General features: G+C 33.9%; 4 protein-coding genes and 1 pseudogene across 4 annotated transcripts; 2 read left to right on the top strand and 3 right to left on the bottom strand.

Moving 5' to 3' along the window:
* Positions 1 to 94: 94 nt before the first annotated feature.
* On the bottom strand, positions 95 to 4465 carry LOC104724754 (DNA replication licensing factor MCM3-like). Its single transcript, XM_087475526.1, has 16 exons — positions 4173 to 4465; positions 3960 to 4073; positions 3748 to 3848; positions 3352 to 3560; positions 3120 to 3250; positions 2790 to 3028; positions 2471 to 2707; positions 2206 to 2360; positions 1882 to 2090; positions 1638 to 1797; positions 1356 to 1552; positions 1210 to 1269; positions 1027 to 1116; positions 730 to 932; positions 418 to 637; positions 95 to 327 (listed from the first exon to the last, which is right to left on the bottom strand). Exons 2-16 carry the CDS (start codon positions 4020 to 4022, stop codon positions 271 to 273), a joined length of 2331 nt encoding a protein of 776 aa, XP_087331652.1. The 5' UTR covers positions 4023 to 4073; positions 4173 to 4465; the 3' UTR covers positions 95 to 270.
* Positions 4466 to 4551: 86 nt separating this feature from the next.
* Positions 4552 to 8774, bottom strand: LOC109124692 (3-oxoacyl-[acyl-carrier-protein] synthase I, chloroplastic). The gene is made up of 7 exons (XM_010443297.3): positions 6732 to 8774; positions 6154 to 6585; positions 5678 to 5851; positions 5453 to 5566; positions 5250 to 5351; positions 5017 to 5083; positions 4552 to 4932 (listed from the first exon to the last, which is right to left on the bottom strand). Exons 1-7 carry the CDS (start codon positions 7191 to 7193, stop codon positions 4865 to 4867), a joined length of 1419 nt encoding a protein of 472 aa, XP_010441599.1. The 5' UTR covers positions 7194 to 8774; the 3' UTR covers positions 4552 to 4864.
* A 3637-nt stretch (positions 8775 to 12411) lies between these two features.
* LOC147934741 (uncharacterized) lies at positions 12412 to 13703 on the top strand (annotated as a pseudogene).
* A 3400-nt stretch (positions 13704 to 17103) lies between these two features.
* LOC104724752 (uncharacterized) lies at positions 17104 to 17918 on the bottom strand. The gene has a single exon (XM_010443296.3). The coding sequence runs from the start codon at positions 17463 to 17465 to the stop codon at positions 17241 to 17243; it is 225 nt and encodes a 74-aa protein (XP_010441598.2). The 5' UTR covers positions 17466 to 17918; the 3' UTR covers positions 17104 to 17240.
* Positions 17919 to 20818: 2900 nt separating this feature from the next.
* LOC104724751 (uncharacterized) lies at positions 20819 to 22195 on the top strand. Its single transcript, XM_010443295.2, has 5 exons — positions 20819 to 21143; positions 21236 to 21346; positions 21436 to 21609; positions 21679 to 21789; positions 21870 to 22195. The coding sequence occupies exons 1-5, from the start codon at positions 21066 to 21068 to the stop codon at positions 22008 to 22010; spliced, it is 615 nt and encodes a 204-aa protein (XP_010441597.2). The 5' UTR covers positions 20819 to 21065; the 3' UTR covers positions 22011 to 22195.
* Positions 22196 to 22367: the final 172 nt, after the last annotated feature.

The following is a 22367-nucleotide window of genomic DNA, read 5'->3' as shown; positions in this document are numbered from 1 at the left end:
GATAGACGATAACATTAGATGATGGAAGTATTTTATTCTTGGGTTGTGCTTTGCTCAACTGTTCGTATCCTTCCACCATTTTGTATCAGATGCGTTTCTTAAGCATTTCTCATCACTTCATAAATGCAGAACGTATAACTTAAAATTGTATGAATAGTATGAATACACATTTTGCAAACTGATAGTTTGGTTTCCAAGAGTGTTCTTCTCCTACTACACTATTTTTGAATTCTAATATCATAATGATAAAGATGATGGATTCCTTCATGATCAAATGATGTGAACTTTGCCATCACTGATCATCACTTTGTTATCATCTTGCAGTTTCTGCACAAATTCCACAATAGAGTAAAGTTATGAAGAAATTGTATAAAAAGCAAAAGAGTGAGAAAGCTTTTTTATTGATTTGTGATTTACCTCTAGGAGAGCCATTATCTCATCTGCAGAGTAACGAGAAGCGCCAACTCCATTGTTGTTGACAACAGTCTCTATATCTGCAATAGAAATGTCATCAAGCCTGTGTGTCCTCATGTGCTGCCCAAACACTCGTTCAAACACTTCAATCCTTGCTGCAGAGACCGTGCCACTGAACTGCTCTACTGGAGGTTCATCCACTTCCATTGGATCTGCAGTTTCACTGAATTGACCAGCAAAAATAAATAAAACAATGTATATTAGGTTTGAGAAATATGTGATATGAGTTTCCCGGGAGGAGATCAGATTAGTTACCTGTCGACATTTGCAGCGTCATTCTCTGCTCCATCTTCATTATTACTGCGTTGATTGCCTCTACGGCCACTTGGTGTTCTTTCTTGTTCTGTTTGTTCCCTTTGACGTTCTTCTTGCTCACGTTCATCCATCTCTGTTAATTCTTGATGGTATATTGCAAAGTTCATAAGCTTCAAGGCAGCCTCTGCATCGGTTTTAGTAACCTTTCAAAACGAGGTTATTACTTTAGAGTGAACCTGAAGAGAACATATTCACGACCAGGGAGGGATAAAAAGAAGATTTGAGTTAGTTTGATACCTCTCGGCTCAACTTCATTTTGGCATGTGCCGTAGCAAGACGGATTATTGTCTCCAGAGTTCTGGCGGTTATCGGAAGAGTACCTCCAGTCTACAGACAGAAATGTAGATGGTTGTGTCAAATACAGGTTCCCAAGACAAAGACAAAACACTCAATGTAAGGTAATGTTATGAAATGAATTACCTTGGTATCGGAACCTGCATTTCTGAGATCTGCATATGCTTCTGCAATACGTTCTGATGCCTGCAAATTTATTAACAAAAGAGAGATTTTAGTGGAAAAGATAATCAGATACGTAAAAATTTATATTTTTGAGTTCAGTATCTCACTTCATCAGTGAGCTTTGGCGTAATACGGTGCTTGGCATAATGAATGTACTTCTTCAAGAACTTAATCGTAAGGGTTTTGTCATATGTTTGACCTCTTTTCCTCTTCCCATGTAGAGTTTGGTTATACTTAACAAATACTTCACTCTCACCATCGTCCTCTCTCGTATATGGTAAGCTCCCATCTGGCCCTGCCTCACCTATGATCACTCAAAAGACATATATGTTTCAAACCGTGGGTTGTGAAATGTTTGGTAAACCATAGAGGCATGATTTGTAGGCTACCTCTATCGTTTTTGTAACGATGCATGCGCAAGACATGTTCTGATATCAGGCGGTCGACACCAGCATCCATTTGGTCCAACACAATAAACAGTAGATCAAAACGAGAAAGCAGCGAGTCTGGAAGTCCGATGTTCTTTGTTGGAGTCAGTGATCTGTCATACTGCAGGAGTAAGAGTAGGATATTAGAGCAAGGGATTCTAGTCAGTAGAGTCAGCAGATTAGGACATGTTCTGTGCGGACTTACAGTTCCATATATGGGATTTGCAGCTGCAACCACACTGCATCTAGCGTTCAGCGATGCATGAATACCGGCTTTTGCAATGGTTACAGTCTGTTGCTCCATCACTTCGTGTATAGCAACTCGGTCCTGATCGTTCATCTTATCAAACTCGTCAATGCACACAATACCTTTATCAGCGAGGACCATTGCACCAGCTTCTAGTCTTCGCTCCCCTGATGAAAATGAGAAGTTGAATTTTATGAGAAATAGCACTATGACCTTTTCCAAATTTTAATTTTAGTTTATGAAACAAAAAAAAATGTCAAAACGCATCTGTGTGCTTTTTACCTGTTTCTTGGTCAGAAGTCACAGCAGCAGTTAACCCAACACCGGAAGAACCACGACCTGTGGTTGATATAGCCAATGGTGCAATATTCATTATCGCTCTCAGAAGTTGAGATTTAGCAACAGATGGATCACCAACCATCATCATGTTGATATCTCTGAAAGCACCAAAAAGAATTTTAAGTGAAGAAAGAAAAAAACTAGTTAGCAAAACAATTTTAAGTATCCAATGGACGGAAGCTGTAATCCGTTTTCAAGAAAGACTTACCCTCTCAAGTGGGTTCCATTCTTGAGGTTCTTTTCAACACCGCCAAGCATCAGCAAAACAACTGCTTTCTTTATCCAAGTGTGCCCGTAAATAGAAGGTGCTAAGGAACGAGCCAGGAGATCAAATGCATCATCTCTGCCTGCAATCTTTTTAATGTACTGTAGGTCTCGTGGTTGGTATATAGGTGCATTTGCTTCTTTGTTGAGCAGAGCGATATTATTGGCTATGAGGATAGTCCTACACAGAAGAAAGAGCTTGGTCAACGTTATCAAGGTGAAAATAACATTTTGAACTTCGGGATGTGTGAGAGAAAACGCACCTAAAGACTCCATTTACACTGCCCTTGCTTTTCCCAGGAAGAGCTTTGTAAATGCCGAAAATAGCCACTCGATCTCCTGGCTTGCATGAGTCAACAAGGTCATCCTCAGCTATGACATCCACGCTTCGTGGGAGCTGACCAGGAGCAGCATTTTCAGGAACTTCTTGAATTGACAAGGTCTGATGATCTTTGTATTTGCACAGCCCATACTCAGTCACCAATAAGTTTCCCTTATCATCCTAAAAACACAAACTCTGTATTCAGTAACAGGCAAAATCTTCCAGCAATAAAGATAGATTAACAACAACAAAAAAGGACACATGTAATTACCCTTGTGGGATAGACAGACCCAGTGGGTAAACCCGCATGAGATGTTATGTCTCGATATTCTCGATTAGTAAATTCACCGGTTGATGGACAAAAGTGTACGCTTTTAACAACCTTTGGCCTCACAAGAGAACCTGAAGAGAAGTAAAAAAAACATGTGTCAGAGATTTTTGAACTCGAAGATAAACAAGAAAACAGCATGAAGAAGGCAGAGGAAAAAAGTGAAAATGCGTACATTTGGTGACAATGCCCTCAACACAGACTAAAGATCCGATAAACTCAGAGAGAAGCTCTCTAGGAGTGACAACACGAGAGACGAAAACACCTTCAAATCCAACAAGGACTTGCTCTCCTTCCTTCAAGTATTTAGGGTCAATACCTCTGGTAGCTTCAGTAGCTGCCTCACAAAATGACTGCATGTACTCATTTGGATTCCTCAGTATCCTATCCCCACAAAACAAAAACTCCAATTCATAAGACTATATATCTAAAAAAGCACATACCTTTAAAATCCCCAAATTCACAAAACCCTAAAATCTCCAATAAATTGACAAACGTTATTGAAAATTCATAACATTTCTACAAAATAACCGATTAAAAAACTATCGCAAATTCAGGAAAGATGACGAACCAAGAGGAGGAATCGCGGAAGTAGTCATGAATGTGAGAGATATCGACAATGAGACGGTGACGCTTCTGCTGTACCAACGCCTTGATTTCTTCTATGTACATCTACACAATTCAATCAATTTTCCCAATTTACATCTAGACAAGAACAGAAGAAAGCTCGAGAAAATGTCTGGTTAAAGACAGGAGGAAGTGATAAGAGTGAAGTCGACTTACGCTATCGAGGAACTGGATAAAATCTCTCTTGTGGCGAAGCCTCGTCTCCTCTGGTACATCCATTTTCTTAACAAAATCTGGGTTCTTCGTTCAGCCCTTCTTCTTCGTCTTCTTCTATGAAAAAAAAAAAAAAAAAAAAAACTGATTTAGTGAGTTTCGATTTCGAGAAGCATAAAGGGAGGGTCTTGCTATGGCGGGATATTGTGAGATGACCTGTTCCCTTTTTGGCGGGAAGAGTGTTATTTTGGGCCGATATTTATTGGGCTTTTGGTTGGGCCTTCCTCGAAGCGCTTAGAGATTTTTTGTCGGTGGCGCCAACGCGCTCCTCTTCCGCGTTACTCAAGGCGATAACACCAAACCGGTACGGTATATCTGGTTTACCCTGCACGTACCAAATCAATTCAACTAGATTCGGTTTACTTTTGCTACTGTGTTCCTTATTTTCAAACCAGTGAACCGGTATATATAAGAGAAATTGTATAAAAACCAAACTAAACCAGTGACATTTGTAAAATGTAACTCATTGTAAAATTCAAACTTTTTTCTAATAAATTTAATTTCTTTGGACATAAAAAACTCAGAGTAATAAGTATTGTTGAGAATCCCACTAATTGGATTATTCTGAAACTAACACCATTGCTACAAAAGATTCTCAGTTCTGTTTATAAATTACTCAAATATGGAACGAACTAAAGATACAAACATTCCGCGGGATAAGAGGGGGAACAAGCAAAATCTGAAATCTCAGCAACAATAAGAAAACATGGAATGAAAAATGAGATTCGGAAATGGCCAAGAGGAAGAGCTCAAACTTGTTAACCAAGAAGAGCTGCAAGTGGTGATGATGGATGATGATGGTGATGATGTAACAGATGGGGCAGAGAATTTTTAAAAGGTATGAAAAATCAGGGTTTGAAGGCAGAGAAGGCGACGACTGAGTTGTGTCCACCGAACCCGAAAGAGTTTGATATGGCTGCAGCAAAACAGAAGGACATTATTCATCAGAGAAACCGTTGTCAGTTTAATCCAATGAGAAGGTGGGCATATTGTCACTTACCAACATCAACCTCGTGCTGCTTCTTCTGGTTTGGGACCGTGTCAAAGTCCACAGCTTGTTCCGGGTTCTACATTGAGAAACAGAGCATAAGCGTCTAAAACAAAGCTCAAGTTCAAATCTTGCCAACAGTTAAAACTGAAAGCGGAATAATAGAAGCCTTTTCTTGACTTCTTGTTATACTGTGATGTTGAACTTGTTAATGATTTTATTTTAGAAAAGGAAATTATACGTACAAATTGGTTGATGGAAGGATGCAACCATCCAGTGTTAATAGCCTTCACGGTGGCAATGGCTTCTAGACCTCCAGCTGCACCGAGGCAGTGACCTATCATAGACTGTAACAAACACTGTCATTTTACAGGAAATGCAAAGCAAAAAAAATACACAAAATGGAGGAGAAGAAGAACATTCATTCGCAGTAGCCTCGGGGACGAACCTTGGTGGCGTTGATTTTGATCCCTGAAGTGCTCTTGAATACCTTTTTAATGGCATTAATCTCAGCAAGATCACCAGCAAGAGTGGAAGTTGCATGGGCATTGATGTAATTTACCTGAAAAACGAGGAATGAATCTAAGTAGGGAAGTAACAGGAATTTTCTGGAAACCTTTTGTTTCAGATAGCCATAAAACTTCGGAAGCATGAAAAGTTTCTGTTTTTTTACCTCCTCAGGTGATACACCAGCATCTTCAAGACATCTCTCAATACATGAAGAGACACCAAGCCCATCAGCTCTTGGATCAGTCATATGGTGAGCATCACAATTAACAGCACCTCCAAGATATTCTGCTACAATAGGAGCACCACGTTTCATTGCATGTTCCAAGCTTTCCATCACCTAATAATAAAGCACACAGTAATATTACTATTGGGTCTTTCCAAAACAGTTTGTCACATGTAAGAGCCAATATCATGATGACACAAACCAACTTTGTAGAGTTGTAAAATTCAAGTTCAAATATACTTCCCCCGCTAATCATCAACTATGGGAAAGCAAGTATCATAATTTAGAGGTTGGAACCATTCAGCAAGATAACAGTGTACCAAATCCATTAGGCCAAAACAGGCTAATATATAGCCAGCCAACTATATGTAAATCCATAATTTCAATTGTAAAGAGTAAGAATTTCTGAAACATACCAGAACACCAGCTCCTTCACCCATAACAAAACCATCTCTTGCTTTATCCCATGGCCTTGAAGCAGTTTGAGGGTCATCATTTCTCTGTGACAATGCCCTACAAGCAACAAAACCTCCCAACCCAATAGGAATAATAGCAGCCTCGGTTCCACCAGCAATCATCATATCAGCTTCACCACGACGAATGTGGTTTGCAGCAGCGTAAAAGCAGTAGTTAGAAGTGGCACAAGCAGTTGAGATCGAGTAGTTTGGACCCATAAGACCAAGATCAATGGCCAACAAAGCAGAACCCATGTTTGTTATAGCATAAGGTATAAAAAATGGACTAATCCTCCTGTGACCCTTCTCAATCAGATTCTGAACACCTTCTGAAAACACAGTTAAACCCCCCATACCAGTCCCAACTAGTACTCCAGCTTTCCTCTTATCAATCTACAAAACACCCAAACCAGAGATGTAGAGCTAACTAATTCAAGAAAATGTTCAATCTATTCTGAAATCGAAACTCTTTATGTGTCTAATTCAAATCTAAGACAGAAAAATTGAAACTTTATGATCAAAATGAAGAAAGAGGTTACCGAGTTAAGCTTATCACCACCAAGATTAGCACTCTCAAGAGCTTTCTTGCCAGCAACAATGCAATACTTCAAACAATCATCAAGCCTACGCTCATTCTTGCCATCGATATAACCTTCAGAGCTAAACCCACGGATCTGACCACCGAATCGAGTCGGGAACTTGGACGCATCGAAACGGTCAATCAAACTGATCCCACTCTCACCAGAGAGCAGTTTCTCGTAGTAAGCATCAACGTCGTTTCCAAACACGGAGACGAGGCCCATACCAGTAATCACGACTCGTTTCTTCGGATCTGTTTCGCGTTTGGGAGCGGAGACAGTGGCTGATGCTGATGCGGAGATGAACGAGCGTTGTCTTCTAACGGGTCTCGCATTTGTAATCTGATGTGATTGTCGATTCGAAGGTAAGCGAAGTGGGTTCGGCGGAGAAGCGCGGAGGGATGAAGATTGAAGAGCTTGCATGGTGGATCCAAAGAGGGGGAGGGAGAGAGAATGAGAGAGAAGGCGATAAGTACGATGTTGTGAGAATGGTGTGTGATGTGTGTTTTGCGAAAGCGCTTCAGCTCGTCAGATTTCGGGACGCACTTATAAAAACAAAACAAAACAAAACTCCGAAATACTTTAGAAGTAAAAATTTGAGACAATAAAAAAAAAACTTTTCTTTTGAAGTCCCTGAATGGTTACAGATGTTTTAGTTTTAGCCTTGTAATTTTATAATTCTACTATTTCATCCTCTAAATAATACTAGGGATTAGATAAATTATATACAAACTTTTTTGTTTTTTATCCAATTGTCGATCCAATGTAAAATATGATTTGGTTTTTGTTATATTCTCATAACACAAATAACCAAAACCCAAATCATATTTTATTTGGGACCCAATCGGGTTTTACTAAATAACAATTATTGTTCTAAGTAAAAAAAAAAAAATCGGTTTAAATCGGATTTTTTCGGATTCAGATTTCATTTTCAAACTAACTCATTTGTAGAAATATAGAAACGAACTCGCTTTAGAAGTAAAAATTTGAGACAAAAACAAACAAAAAAATTCTTTCGAAGTCCTTGAATGGTTACAGATGTTTTGGTTTTAGCCTTGTAGTTTTATTATTCTACATTTGATCTTCTAAATAATACTAGAGATTGGGTAAATGATATACCAATTTTTTTGTTTTTTTAAATCTAATTGTCTATCCCATAATATGATCCGGATTTTGGTTATATTCTAAAAACACACATAACTGAAACCTGAATCATATTTTACATGGGATCCAATCAGGTTTTACTGAATAACAAAAATTGTTCTAAATAAAAAAATAATAAGATTGGTTTAATTCATTTTTTTGGATTCAGATTTTATGTCCAGACTTTCTTATTTGTAGACATATATATAGAATCCAACTCGAGTATCATATATATTTTTTGGTATTCCGAATATCATATATATTAGCGTATACGATTTAATTACTACTTGGCAGACTTAAAAAAAAATCAATGTAAATAATAAGAAACCAATTTCAAAAAAATGAATTTACATTTCAGTTTAGTTTCTAACAAATTTAATTTTAGTTTGCAAAATATATATTTTTATTTTTTTTGGTCAAACATTTTTGCACAATACTTTTAATTTCAATTGAACAAACCAATGACCCGTTTAAGTCCACTATATAAAAATACAGACACTCGTGCTCAAGATAAGAGATGGCAAGCCACTTGCCAAAAGGTTATTCGCTCAAAGTTATCTAAAATGCAGTAAAATACTTACAAGTGTTCAATTTTAGCCTCGTAGTTTTTCTACCCCTCGCAAGATGTAGTAGACTCCGTCAAATAGGAGACACTTCAAAGTTGAGCATGAACTTTTCAAGAAAATTGTCATCTTTCGATTCAAGGAAAAGATATATCTTCTAAACTTGAAAACATTTACGCAAACTAACCTAAAACGGAAACAAGTGACTGGGATACGAATTACTCGAAATGCAATTAAATGGAAATAGGTAGGGTGGGTGAGCCAGTACTCACGTGGGGGCATTGAACTTTGAATAGCCGAGAGACAAACAATGAAAGTTGCAAGTAGAAAGCTGGTATAAGTTGTTCACCACCCAAGTTCTATTCTCCTTTACCAAATCTAACACTTCTTATATTTAGTCTTGTTTAATGTTTACTTGTTTGACTGATTATGTACAATTGTCACTATCCACACACAAAAATAGCTTTACAATTCGATTGCGTTTTACATTATTGTCGTACGGTTTTCACTCACAAAATTGAAAAACTACTAATCCGTTTCGTCAAGATTTAGCTTACCGCCAATAACGTGACTCCTCCATCATTCTTTTATAACAAATAAACGCATAAAGATAAAAATTTTGCTTTCTCAGGTGTCTATATCAACCATCAGTTTCTCTAGGCTGTATGGTATTATAATTAAATATAATCATCTAGGGGAAATATATTTTGACTCTATATAAAAGAAAACTTGAAACTTTCGATTTTGCTTTATACAACTAATGCTTTACTTAATTCTAGAACTTTTCCCCCGTATTATTTGTTTATATAAGTGTTATTTTTGTTTCAATGGTGATCACGAACAGAACGTACCGAACAAACAAAACAACAAATATATTAGAGTTTGGTTCTTGACAACTAAATCGTGTAAATATAATAATACTTAACTGGTTTTAATTAAAATTGTAGATTTTTGATGTTAAAAAAAAATTGTAGATTTTTAATATAATATAATTTATTATTTTTATACACTAAAATTCCCTAAACCAAACTATATACCAGTATCTTTTTTTTTTTTGGACAACCACTATATACCAGTATCTATCCACATTTGTTTGTTATGTTTGATGAAGAAGAAACGAATACTAGTCCGTTGGTTGTGTACTCGGTACTCCCCAATGATATCAGCCTAATCCACATTGACGAACACTAATTATTTTCTTTCTCTGGGCTAATTAATGCAAATTGGCTTATTGACAACCCACATTTTAGCAGTGTTTATAACTTTCATAGACCATAGTTCGTTTTGAAAAGAATTGATGAACACAAATATATGTTTTGAATTGAAGTCAAAAAAAATATATATATGTTTTGAACATGCATGTTCTTACTTTTACGTTTAAAAACAAAAAAAATCCAAATCAGACGACAAACTAAAACAGAAACAAAATATAGATTATCTATATAGGGATGATCACATCACTGTGAGTTTATCTCAAGAATCTGGGCATAGTCTATATATAGGAGACGACAAACAAAAAAAATTAAGTCGTCAAGAGATGTACATATTTTAGTTACACGTTCTAGAGACTCAGAATTGGTTGGAATCACAATAAATCTACTGCTTTGTTGACTGATTCAACATTCGTTTGTTTTAGACTTTTAGTAATACAGTTCGGCGTTACATTGACTCAAATCTTGTACTTTTTTTTTTTTTTGGTCAAAACTCAAATCTTGTACTTATAAAACAAAAATTGCTGGCAAATAAAACTTTTGAGTTTTGACCGAGCCCTATCTATCTATGGACCATATAACCAACTTTTTATAATTTAAGACTTTATTTGGTTGGAATCATCACATGATTACTATAACGTACAGACTACAGATTACCACCTACCTATATTTAGTTTGAACTTTAATATAATATTCGATTGGAAAATCTACATGTAAGTTCTTGTAGTATTTTAAAATTTACGCACTTACTCTTTCAATTTTCACTAAAGTAAGCTTTTCCAGTTTTTCTTTTTTTCTAAAAAAATTGATTGAAATTTATCATCAAAAGTACGAAAATTCTTTTGATAGCTAGATCACTGTTGAGTTTACTCAATTTTACTAACTTAGTATAGGATCCTTCAGTTTCTTTTTCAGATTTTTAGTTTATAATTACTGCAGTAAATCCAAACTAAACCTTAGTTAATAGATTATTTGATACAATCTTGTTTTCACAATTCGAGTTCAAGTTTTAGTCAACTATTGTATACCTTTAAAGAAACTTGAATTTTTAGATTGTTTTTACTTCAGTTCAGTTCAAATTAAATTTGGCTATTCACTTTTTATAATATATCAGTTCACTTCAACTCTGCAAATCTGATAGATTTATTTGGATCGAACACATTGTATAACTCTCATCACGTTTGAAGATATATCTTGCAAAATTATAATATTTTCTAAATATAAGATTTAATAGCAAAATTTATATACAAACTCTAAAAAATTCTCAATAAAATTATGATATACATAGAAAAAAAACATAGTAAATGATAAAAAAAGGCCCTTTATTATAAAATAACCAAAAAAGCCCAAAAATGAGTCATACCCTCACGTGAATAACACATGTTAGTTTTTTCAATCTCCTGAGACCTACATTACAAGAAAACAAGGTCATAACTGACGAACAACTGTCAGTTGATAATTACCGACGGAATACTGACCAATTTCTGATGCGTTAACAATTTGTCGGTTTTCCGTCAGAAAATTACCGACAGACGGAACCGTCAGTAATCTGTCAATATTTCTGACAAATTACCGACCAAATTACACCGTCAGTACCCACCGTCGGAATTTAGTCGGTAAATATATCTGTTGTTATCGCTCGTATATTAATCGATTTCTGACGGATTTCCGATGGCTGTAAATTTACATCCGTCGGTAAATGTATTTGTTATTATAGCCGTTTATATTATTCCCTTTCCGACGGATTTTTGACAAGTCAAATTAATATCCGTCGTAAAATGTATCCGTTAATGTAGCCGTTGAAAATTTCAAAATTACTGACAGATAGCTGACGGATTACTGACGGACACGAAATTTACTTTCTCTATAAAAACCAACCACTCCTTCTCATAAGCTCACTCACTCAATTTTTTTAGAAAAAAACAAAAAATGTCTTCTTCTTCTTATTTTCGACCGTGGATGGACGGACCAATGCTCAATCCAGAATCAAATTTATTGAATGATGAGTATGCTTGTGGTGTAGGCGAATTTATGGAGTTGGCATGTCAACAATTGATCGTTCTTCAAACCCGTAAGTTGAAATGTCCATGTTACAAAATTAGGATTGATTTAGTATGGGGTCATCTTTATTCCAATGGTTTTATGCCGGGTTACAAAATTTGGTTTCTCCATGGTGAAAGACCAGAGTATATTAGTTCTAGCGAACCATATTTTGTTGATATCGTAGAGGAACCTAAAACAGAAGTAGATTATGGTGTGGGTACTATTGAGATGGTGAATGATGCATATAGGGAAAACATGCAATCAATGGGTCAAAATGTTGATAGGTTAGAGGAACCTAATGCAGAGGCATGCAAGTTTTTATCTATGTTGGACGCAGCTATGCAAACATTATACGGAGGTTGTAGGGAAGGTCATTCGGCTTTATCATCTGCAAGCAGATTGATGACCATAAAGACGCACTACAATTTGGCTGAGGAATGTATAGATGCGATAACAGATTTTGTGAAAGACATTTTGCCTGAAAATAATCATTTTCTAGGTACATATTACGAGATTCAAAAATTGGTCGCCGGTCTTGGTTTGCCGTATCAAATGATAGATGTATGTGAAGATAATTGCATGATCTATTGGAGAGAAGACGAAGATAGGACAATGTGTCGATTTTGTCAAAAACCAAGATATCAGGAAACAGGCGGTAAGGTTCCAGTTCCATATAAGCGGATGTGGTATTTACCGATCACAGAAAGGCTGAAGCGATTATATCAATCTGAGCGTACGGCTGGTCCAATGAGATGGCACGCAGAACACAATTCAAACGGAGAGATTAAGCACCCGTCAGATGCAGCAGCATGGAGGCATTTCCAAACTGTGTATCCAGATTTTGCGTATGAGCCAAGGAACGTGTACCTAGGATTATCTACAGATGGTTTCAACCCATTTGGATAGCATGGAAGACAATATTCGTTGTGGCCAGTAATCGTAACACCTTATAACTTACCGCCATCTTTGTGCATGCGTCGAGAGTTTCTTTTCCTTTCGATTTTGGTTCCCGGTCCAGATCATCCAAAGAGATCTCTTGATGTGTTTCTGCAACCGTTGATATATGAGCTGAAAATGTTATGGGATCATGGTGCTACAACATATGACGTTTCAACCAAGCAGAATTTTCCAGATGCGTGCAACACTTATGTGGACGATTAGTGACTTTCCAGCTTATGGGATGCTATCTGGATGGTCAACTCATGGAAGGTTAGCGTGTCTGTACTGTCAAGATAACACAAATGTGTTTCAGTTGAGGCACATATGTAAAACGAGTTTGTTTGATTGTCATAGAAGATTTCTACCAGCTCGTCATCCTTACCGGCGTTCGAAGACATTGTTTAGGAAGAATAAGCAAGTGGTTGATGCACCACCTCCTGAAGTCGATTGGAAATATTTTACTGGAACAGTTAAGAGATTTTGGAGCAGAGAGGACTACAGATTGTGGTGGTAATGGACATGTTGTTGTTTACGGTGCTCGCATCAATCACAATTGGTATAAACATAGCATTTTTTGGGTGTTGCCTTATTGGAAAGATTTTTTGTTGAAACATAATCTAGATGTCATGCACGTCGAGAAGAACGTCTTCGACAACCTCATGAACACTGTTCTAAATGTCCCGGGAAAGACAAAAGATAATTTGAAGTCTAGATTAGATTTGCCAGATATTTGTGATCGCGGTCCACTTCATGTACTAGAAAATGGGAGATGTCCAGTCCCGATATTTCGGTTAGACACGCGCAAGAAGGAAGCGTTCTTCAACTGGATTACCCACGATATTAAATTTCCTGACAGATACGCATCTAATTTGCGTAATTGTGTTGATATGGCTGAAGGAAAGTTTACTGGAATGAAGAGTCATGATTGTCATGTTGTGATGCAGCGATTTCTTCCATTTGCATTTGAGCATCTTTTACCAAGCCATGTCCACCAAGCAATCACAGATACATTTCTAAATATCACCATTTTTTAAGAATTATATACATATTTATTTATATATACAGTAAAAGAATTAATTCATAGAGGTTTTATAGTATTAATCCGATCTTCTTTTTACTTACAGGGGTAGGTGCATTTTTTCGGGATTTATGCTCTAGAACACTCATAGTTGATGGTATTCGTAACTTGGAAGAAAACATACCAATGATCCTATGCAATCTCGAGAAGATATTTCTCCCATCTTTTTTTGATGTTATGGAGCATCTCCCAATACATGCTCCGCGAGAAGCTAAAATAATTGAATATCTCTTACAAATAAATACATAAATTTTGGTACTTTTAAATATCTCTTATAAATAAATAAATAAATAAATTTTAATATTTCCAAATATCTCCTATAAATAAATTAATATCTCTTATAAATAAAATCTATTACAAATATATATATAATAATAAAATAACTCTTATAAATAAACAATATCCGTCGGAAAATGCGTCGGTAATTAGGTACCCGTCAAAAATCCGTCGTTTTTTACCGACAAATTTCCGACGGATAAATACCGACGATATAAAATTTTCGTCGGGTTTGTAATTTTTGGTCGGTTTTTTTGGTTCTGTCGGTAAACCGGCAGATATAACCGAGAGATATTGACGAGTTACTGACGGACTAGTGTAAAACCTCTAATTTTGGCTCTGTAACACACTTATTTTATAGGAAATGTATAGAGGATGATGTTATATTGGCTTAATAATCTTCTTTTAAACAACAATCTTCAAAATCTGTGTTTGAAAAAAAAAGTTAAGTTGTTTGGCAAAAGTAGTTGTAATGTGGTATTACAAGTTATGGTTAAAGTAGTTGTTACTTATCATTGAAATTTTTTTTTCCTATAGTTTAAAAATATAGATTCTTATTTTGAAAATTATATCCATAGTTAATATAAACACATAATATATGCATATTTGTAAAGAGAAATTATGAAATTAAGGGGTTTAACCTCTAAACCGTTGGACATCCGTCGGTAATAGTTTCGAGTTACTGACGGATTTCCGACGGGTTTGAAAATTAATCTAATCCGTCGGAAATCCGTCGGAAATAGGTGGAAAATACTGACAAATTTCCGACGGATCGCGAAATTTTACCCGGGAATGAAATAAAATGAAATTTTCATTATCGCGGGCAATTAAATATTTGTCTTTACCGACAGATTGTTTGTCGGTTTTCCGTCGGTAATATCGATAATACCAAAGTGGATTTATCTTCTTCTCCCCCGAGTGTTTTATTTTATCTCAGACAAAAAAAAAATCGATCTCTCTCCATTCCCCCACATCTTCTCCGGCGAATCCCCGACGACTTCCTCCTCCAACCCGGCAAAACTCCGGCGCCTGTCTCCCTCCGATCCGGCGACTTCTTATGGCGTAAGTTCTCTCTTTTCTAATGAATTTCTTAGGTTTTGGTAGATTTCTTAGGAATATGGTAGAGTTATTAGATTTGATGAATTGGCTCTGTTTGGGTGTTATTGATTTGAGGATTTTGATTATTAATTGAATTTGATTAATTAAATTTTGATGAATTGAAGTTTGATGGAATGAAAATTGTTAATTGGGTTTGGTGAAGTGAATTTTGTTAATTGGGTTTTGATTAATTGAATTTGATGGATTGAATTTTGATAATTGTGTGTTATTGATTTGATGAGTTGGTTTGTTACTATATCTTGAATTTTGTTTATTGTTTGTTTTTGAATTTTGATAATTGGATTGTTAATTGAATTTTGTGAATTGATAAATTGATTTTTGTGAATTTATTTATTTTAATTGAATTTTGTTAATTGATGAACTGAATTTTATTAATTGAATTTTGTTAATTGAATTTTGTTATTTATTGATTTTTGTTAATTGAATTATGCTTGAAGATTATTTCTAAATTTTGTTTTATTTTGTTGCTGAAGGAACTATGGTTCTTATGTTGCAAACACATCTATGAACCAAGCTAATGGAGAAGCTAGTGCTTCGCAATCACGTAATAGCGCTGTCCCGGAATCACAAGCTTAAGAAAATGTTCCAGTGGAGATGAGCATCGAAGAATTCGTTTCTCAACCTGGCCGATCACTTATCCCCCGCTTAGATCCTTATTGTGCTCCAGAGACAACATGATTTTGTGATTCTCATAATGGCATCACAAAATCCATTTTGCATATGATGTATGGAATCCTCAAAACACCATATGCAAAGTTTTCAGTGATGCCTACGAAAGAACAAGACATTTGGTTTCGACAATTTGCGGTAAAGTTTTCAACTTTAACAACTTAATTTTATAACATTGTTTTATATATTTGCCGCTAATGCATTTTCTTTATATTTTTTAGCAAGATTTCAATTGGAAACCAGATGTCACCAACCAAGTTCGAACAGCGTTCAAGAAGGCGGTCGCACTACGATATTCTAAACAGTTGAATGAGTGGAAGCAATTGTGGAAGAAAGGAAAGGTGCCAAAAGATGTGAACGAGGATCTTTTAAAAGGTTTCATTCAATATTGGGGGGAACCAGCTATAAAAGCAGTATCCTCCCAATCTTCTCAGAATAGAAGAAGCCCACGTGGCGGGTTGGGTATGGATACCCACAACAATGGTCCAATAAGCACCCATACCCGACAAAAGCAACTTGTAAGTTTTAAGATTTTTTATAATTATTTTCTTTATCATTAATTAGACAATCTTTACATAATTTAAATGTTTCTTTTAAACTGCTAGGGATGATGTGGTACCAGACCATGTTACTTTGATGGAGGATATGCACACCAACAAAAAGACCAGCCAATTACAAGATGGTAGAGCTAAGCTGCTTGTTGAGAGTTCGAGGAAGCGGGAGGAGGAGATGCTACAATCTCTTGATGGATCGGAGTCTACGGTTGAATTTAGAAAAGAGAAACTAAACGAAATTTTTTTCGAGGTAACATTTATTTTTTAAATTTTTGTTTTAAAAATGCATGTGCTCCCAGCCAAGAGTTCCAACACATGCATTTTTCGATATTGTTCGGTCGGTAATATCGTCGGAAATATATCTCCGACGGATGTCTGACAGAACATTACCGACGGCCTTATCGACAAACCATGCTCCGACGGATTTCCGACAGGTTTTTACCGACAGATTTACCAACAAACCGACTATCACTATATCTGTCGGTAATCTATCAGTAACTGCTTGTTAAAAATATGTCGGTAATTACCGACGAATTTTTGACGGATTTTTTTTCCCTACAATTTAGAGCTGACGGATATTGTCTGTCAGTAATTTGTCGGTAATGAGTGTTTCCGACAGCTTAGTGACGGTTGTGCTCGTTAGTTTTAAGCTGTTTTGTTGTAGTGCTAATTTTCAAGTTCTTTTTCATCCTTTCGTTAACACCAAGATGGTAAAATTTGCAAATTTGAATCAATTAATGGTAGAAATTTTCATTCATTTATTGAACCGAAAGAATTAACAAAATCAAAATTTACATATAAAACTATACATATAGTACAACAACAACAAAAAAAAAAAAAACAGAGTTGACGAAAAGAAGAAAACTAAACTTTGTTTAGAATCTACAACCGCAACAGAGAAAGAAGAAAGCAAGCTTAGATACCAAAACCATAGCTTCGATGATAGAAATGATTCTGTATCTCAAAGTTTCCAAAAACGACATCTTCTTGAAATTCAATCTCTTCCATTTTATCCCTCCAAGTCCCAAAAACTTCAACCTCGTCCTCTCTTTCGTCGTCTTCCATATCGAAATCTTCCCTTTCGTCCCCATCATTTTCATATAAAATATATTTGAGCTGCTGCTGCTGCTGCTGCTCCCCAAAACCGAGATGTACAGAGATAAAAATAATATATACAATTAGGGTTATGTTTTTGTTTTGATTTGTTTCTGGTGTTGGGGTGGTTATGAGTTTTTTTTATACGACTTGAAGTAAAGGATAGATTGGTCATTTTTAAGTCATAGATTCGAAGCGCGTTGCAAAACTAATCAACGTAGGTGTTCTGACGTGGGTGCGCTCTGTTTTGTCCAAAGAATTTTCGTGGATATATCATATTTAATCCTTTATATATCTTCATATATTCACTAAAAATAATATATATACAGTTGTTGTTTCTAGTGAATATTTTCTTCAAACTTTCAAAGATTTATCCTATTTCTTTGATAAGTTGATTCATATTTTCTTTTTAAAGGTGAGACTGTTTGTTTGCACAAAAAAAAAAAAAAAAAAAAAAAAAGAAGGTGAGACTGTTTATTTTTATCCGGGGGAAAAAGGCCAAATTGTTTATTTCAGGTTTTCAGCTAATTTCATTTTTTTTGTTATCAACCCTACTTTGTTTTTTAAAAGGTTTTGTATAAAAAATTAAAATAGTTATAGGAACAATTGAAGCCCATGAAGGAATGTTTGAGGTCCACAACAATTAAACAAATGTATGTGAAATAAACTCTTTGAGTAAGTGAAGTAAATATTATCCTTCGATCCAGCCAATCCAAAACCGCATATTATGTACTTTGGTGCTAATTTTTAAAAGTGTCCACAATTTAATTTAATTATAATTTAGGATTTTGAAACTTTTCAACAGCATTACTAGTTATGAGTGTTTAAAACAAGAAACTGTGTACTACAGAATCCTAATTGGTACATATGTGGACCATGTGGTATCACACTATTGATAAAAAGTTATTAGAAAAAAACGAAGATGAAAAATGAAACAAAAACACCAAACCAATGACTTTTGACGTAAAACAACATCAATATGAGTAAGATATATATAACTTAATGCTCTTCTCACTTACTTGACACAATACAAATTCATGCATCTATAGACGTAAGACATTATTAACAGAAAGGAAGAAAAAACTCAAAAGAAAAAGTAAGACATTATTACTCTTTTCATTTTGTCTTACTACACGACACTACAAAATTAAGAGTATTATGAGAATTAGTGTATTTGATCATCATTAGCAGGAATCATTTATATATGATCAAATACGAAACCATAACATCTTTCTTAAGTTCAGTATTAATGCATGGTTGAGTAAGTTATGAGTAGGTTATGTTACTGGTTGATTTACAAATTTGATGATTTTTTTCATTCATGATATGAGTAAGCTATGTTATTGGTTGATTTACAATTTTTTACTTTCTATATATCACACATTATGTTACTTTCAAACTATTTATTTATGAGATGTCATGCACTATATGGTATATGAAAAAAAGTATTCTAAGTGGCACACGCTATAACATCTTTATAAATATATAAGAAAGACATATTAAAATTGAAATTATGTTATTGCACACAAAGTCGAAAGCAGGAATTAAGATAAAATCAGTTTTGTCCTAAGTATCATTGGCAAATCTCTTCTTTACATTTTTTTTTTTTTGAAAATCTTTTTACCGAGTCAAGCTCAAGAAGAGTGACACGGTGACGCATTAAAAGTTCACTAAAACAAAGAGGATTTTCATGGCTATCAAATAATTTTTCCTTTTCTAAACGTCGGCGAGTACATCCAAAACTTTAGCAGAACTTTAAATTAGGTTTGTTGAAAAATTAGTGACAAGTTACTACATCTATACTATTATTTTTGCAGTAACTTTTGATAAAAAAAATATTTTAGAAATAATTAGCATTCAATGTATTGACTTTAATATTAGTAACCAAAATTTTTAAAATTAATTATATATAAGATTTAAAAAAATAATGAAATTTTTCTACTTCATTCAAACATAAATATATGATTCATTTTCATTTTTATTTGAATTTATATTTAAATTATCTTTAATTATTCTATAATACATTTAGTTAATAAAAATTGTGATTTTTCCTGCATATAATGTAATACATATATTACTCAATAGATGAATAAAAAAATACGGGTATAAATTCCACATCGCCTAAAAAAATTGGATAATTGTTCAGAGTCATACTATAAAAAAACCAAAATAATTCATAATAAAAATGAGTAGAAAGCTTGATTTATCAGACATTCAAACTTAAAAAAACTTCTATTTGGTTCCGGTTCTTAAAAAGTTAAATATTATAAATATTTATATTTTTTAGAAAGTCAAACTTTATAAAATGTTAAAAATATTAATAATATTTAAACGTTTATGAATTTTCAAATAGTATAACTATTTAAACTTTTAAAAAAGTTAGAAGACCTTTAAAATATTAATAATATATTTAAATTTTTATGAAACTTTAAATATGACAAATACTCAATCATTTTAAGAATTCTAAGTATTAGAAATATTTAAACTTTATAAGAAGCGTCAATCTTATAAAATGTAAATGGTTACAATCTTAATAAATAACATATCAACTCAATCTAATATTTATAATACAAAACAATAAATATTAAAAGTTAAAATGATATAGTGCGAGTTAAAATATCTCGGGATGGAGTTATATAACGGGACTGATTTTGTTGATATTTATATAAATTTAAAATATTATTAATTTGGTGTTACACGGATAAAACATCATTTCATTATTGTTAACACTATTGGTATTAGAGAATAGACATATCTAACTAAATTGATTAAATAAATATTATATAAAAAAATAAATTATATTGTGGTATTATATAGTTTCAACTTTAAACTATAAAATTAACAATTATTATATAATTATCACGTATTTAAACAACAAATACAACTTATAATTTAAATGTTTTAATTATAAATAATTTGTTCGGTGGGATCCTAATCTATTTGTGACTAAAAAAAATTATTGACAAGTTACTCCATTGTGACTTTATAAAAATAAAAAGTGACTATATTTCGTACTGGAGCTAACTTTCCTAATGGGGACATTTGTGGTATTACTAATTACTAATAACAGAAAAGAAGATGAAGAAGGGTAAAAATCAAAGACATTTGTGAAGAAATGGGGTTGAGTTACATTATAGTTTTATTAATGTCATAAATATTTTTAGATTTTGATTACAATTGCAACATAATTTCGTAGTATGTCTTAAATATTTTGTTTTATACTATATAATAACATCATTCGAATACTTTAAAGTATTAAAACATAATAACTGAATGTATATTTAAGTCCATCCCACATACGCTAAATGTATTCAAACATAATTATACTATATGTATCTTTAAGGTACTTTAATTTCATCCACACTTATTTTATGTTGAGATCATTTTTCACTTCAATTTATGCACTAGCTAGTTAGATGTAATGAAATATATATTTTTTATGTAATAAATTGTGAACTAGTTGAGAAAGTATTGCGTGAGTGTTATAGACACAGCACATCTATAAATAGAGGAGAACTTTGCAGAAAACAAATTTAAAGAGAAACCTAGTGATCATAACATTTTCCTATCGATCTTGTCCTAATTGTAAGAAGAAATCAAGAAAAATGGATCATGAAGAAACGAAGCTTGTATCCGGATACGAGGATGCGATCCAACAAATGCAAAGAAAAGAAGAGCTGAAGGTAAAGTCTTTGTTTCAAAAGATTTTATATATTTCATATTATCTTTTTTTGGTCTACAAAGTATTAATATTTTCGTTATAAAAAAAAATCAGGTTGTTGAGACGAGGATGAAAGAGTTTCTTGGAGACAAGAAGCTTATCGATCTAAAGTTGAGAGAATTGATTGAGATAGACAAAAAGCTCGAAACTTTACTACAGCCTACGGTAAAGTAGTAGCTAGCGCTCAATTTTTAACACTCCTTTAAATTTATTTCTGTTTATGTTTACAATTTTTATTTTATTGGATTGTGTAGGAGAGCATGAAAATTTTTTGCGTGAAAGACTTGACAGAAGAAACCAAAGATGCTATGATTCTGAAATCATTTGTGACGTATCGGCTTGGACAAATGGAGACTAGGATTTACGACCCTCAAGACGAATTTGATGTTATATTGGAAGCTATAGAAACGAACGAAGGGAGTGTGAAGGTAATGTTGGTTGATTTTTCTTTTCTTTTTGTCCACACAAGATTAATTATAATGTCTTTTAAAAAAAAGGGTTTGAAGATGAGGATGAAAGTGTTCATTGATGAGAAGGAGTCTGAAGACATACTCTTGGACGAGTTGATTGAGTTCAATAAAAAGCTTGAAGCTCTTCTTAAGTCTAAGGTTGGTAGAGTTTAACACTTTCTTTTGTTATATATTCTTTTTGTTAACAAATTGTTCTCTAACTTTTTTTTTTCTACAAGGGCGTGGAAAATATGCATTTGGAGGACATGAGAGAAGAAGTTAAAGACACAATAATTATGAACGTAATTGTGAAGAAAATGATCGCGAAGAGGGATCCAGAATCGTCTAAACCAACGATCATCAAGAATTATTATATTTAGAAATTAGTAACATATAAATTTGCTATCATGGAGCATATATGATCACTTTATCGCTTGTTTCTCCCTTCAAAATAAATATAGAATAAGTTGGGATTTTCTTATAATGTCAATATGGAAGGAATTCATGTCGTTACTTTATAATTAATCGGATTCTTATAATTAATAGATATATTTTCTAATATCTATTGCATAAATTTCCATACATTGGTTGTCAAAGTTTATATGTGTACATGACTACTATCACTATGTTGAATTTCGTTTAATATGGATTTATTGTAACGAAGTTATAAGAAGATATGAGATTTCGCCTAAAGGTTACAAATAATAAACATGTGTCTGTAAATGCGTCAAAAGTGA

The sequence above is a fragment of the Camelina sativa genome, chromosome 11, assembly GCF_030686135.1.
Source record: "Camelina sativa cultivar CO46 ecotype springtype chromosome 11, ASM3068613v1".
In the NCBI taxonomy this organism is placed as follows: domain Eukaryota; kingdom Viridiplantae; phylum Streptophyta; class Magnoliopsida; order Brassicales; family Brassicaceae; genus Camelina; species Camelina sativa.
The sequence above is the reverse complement of the archived record's forward strand: the minus strand, read 5'-3'. Positions and strand labels throughout refer to the sequence as shown.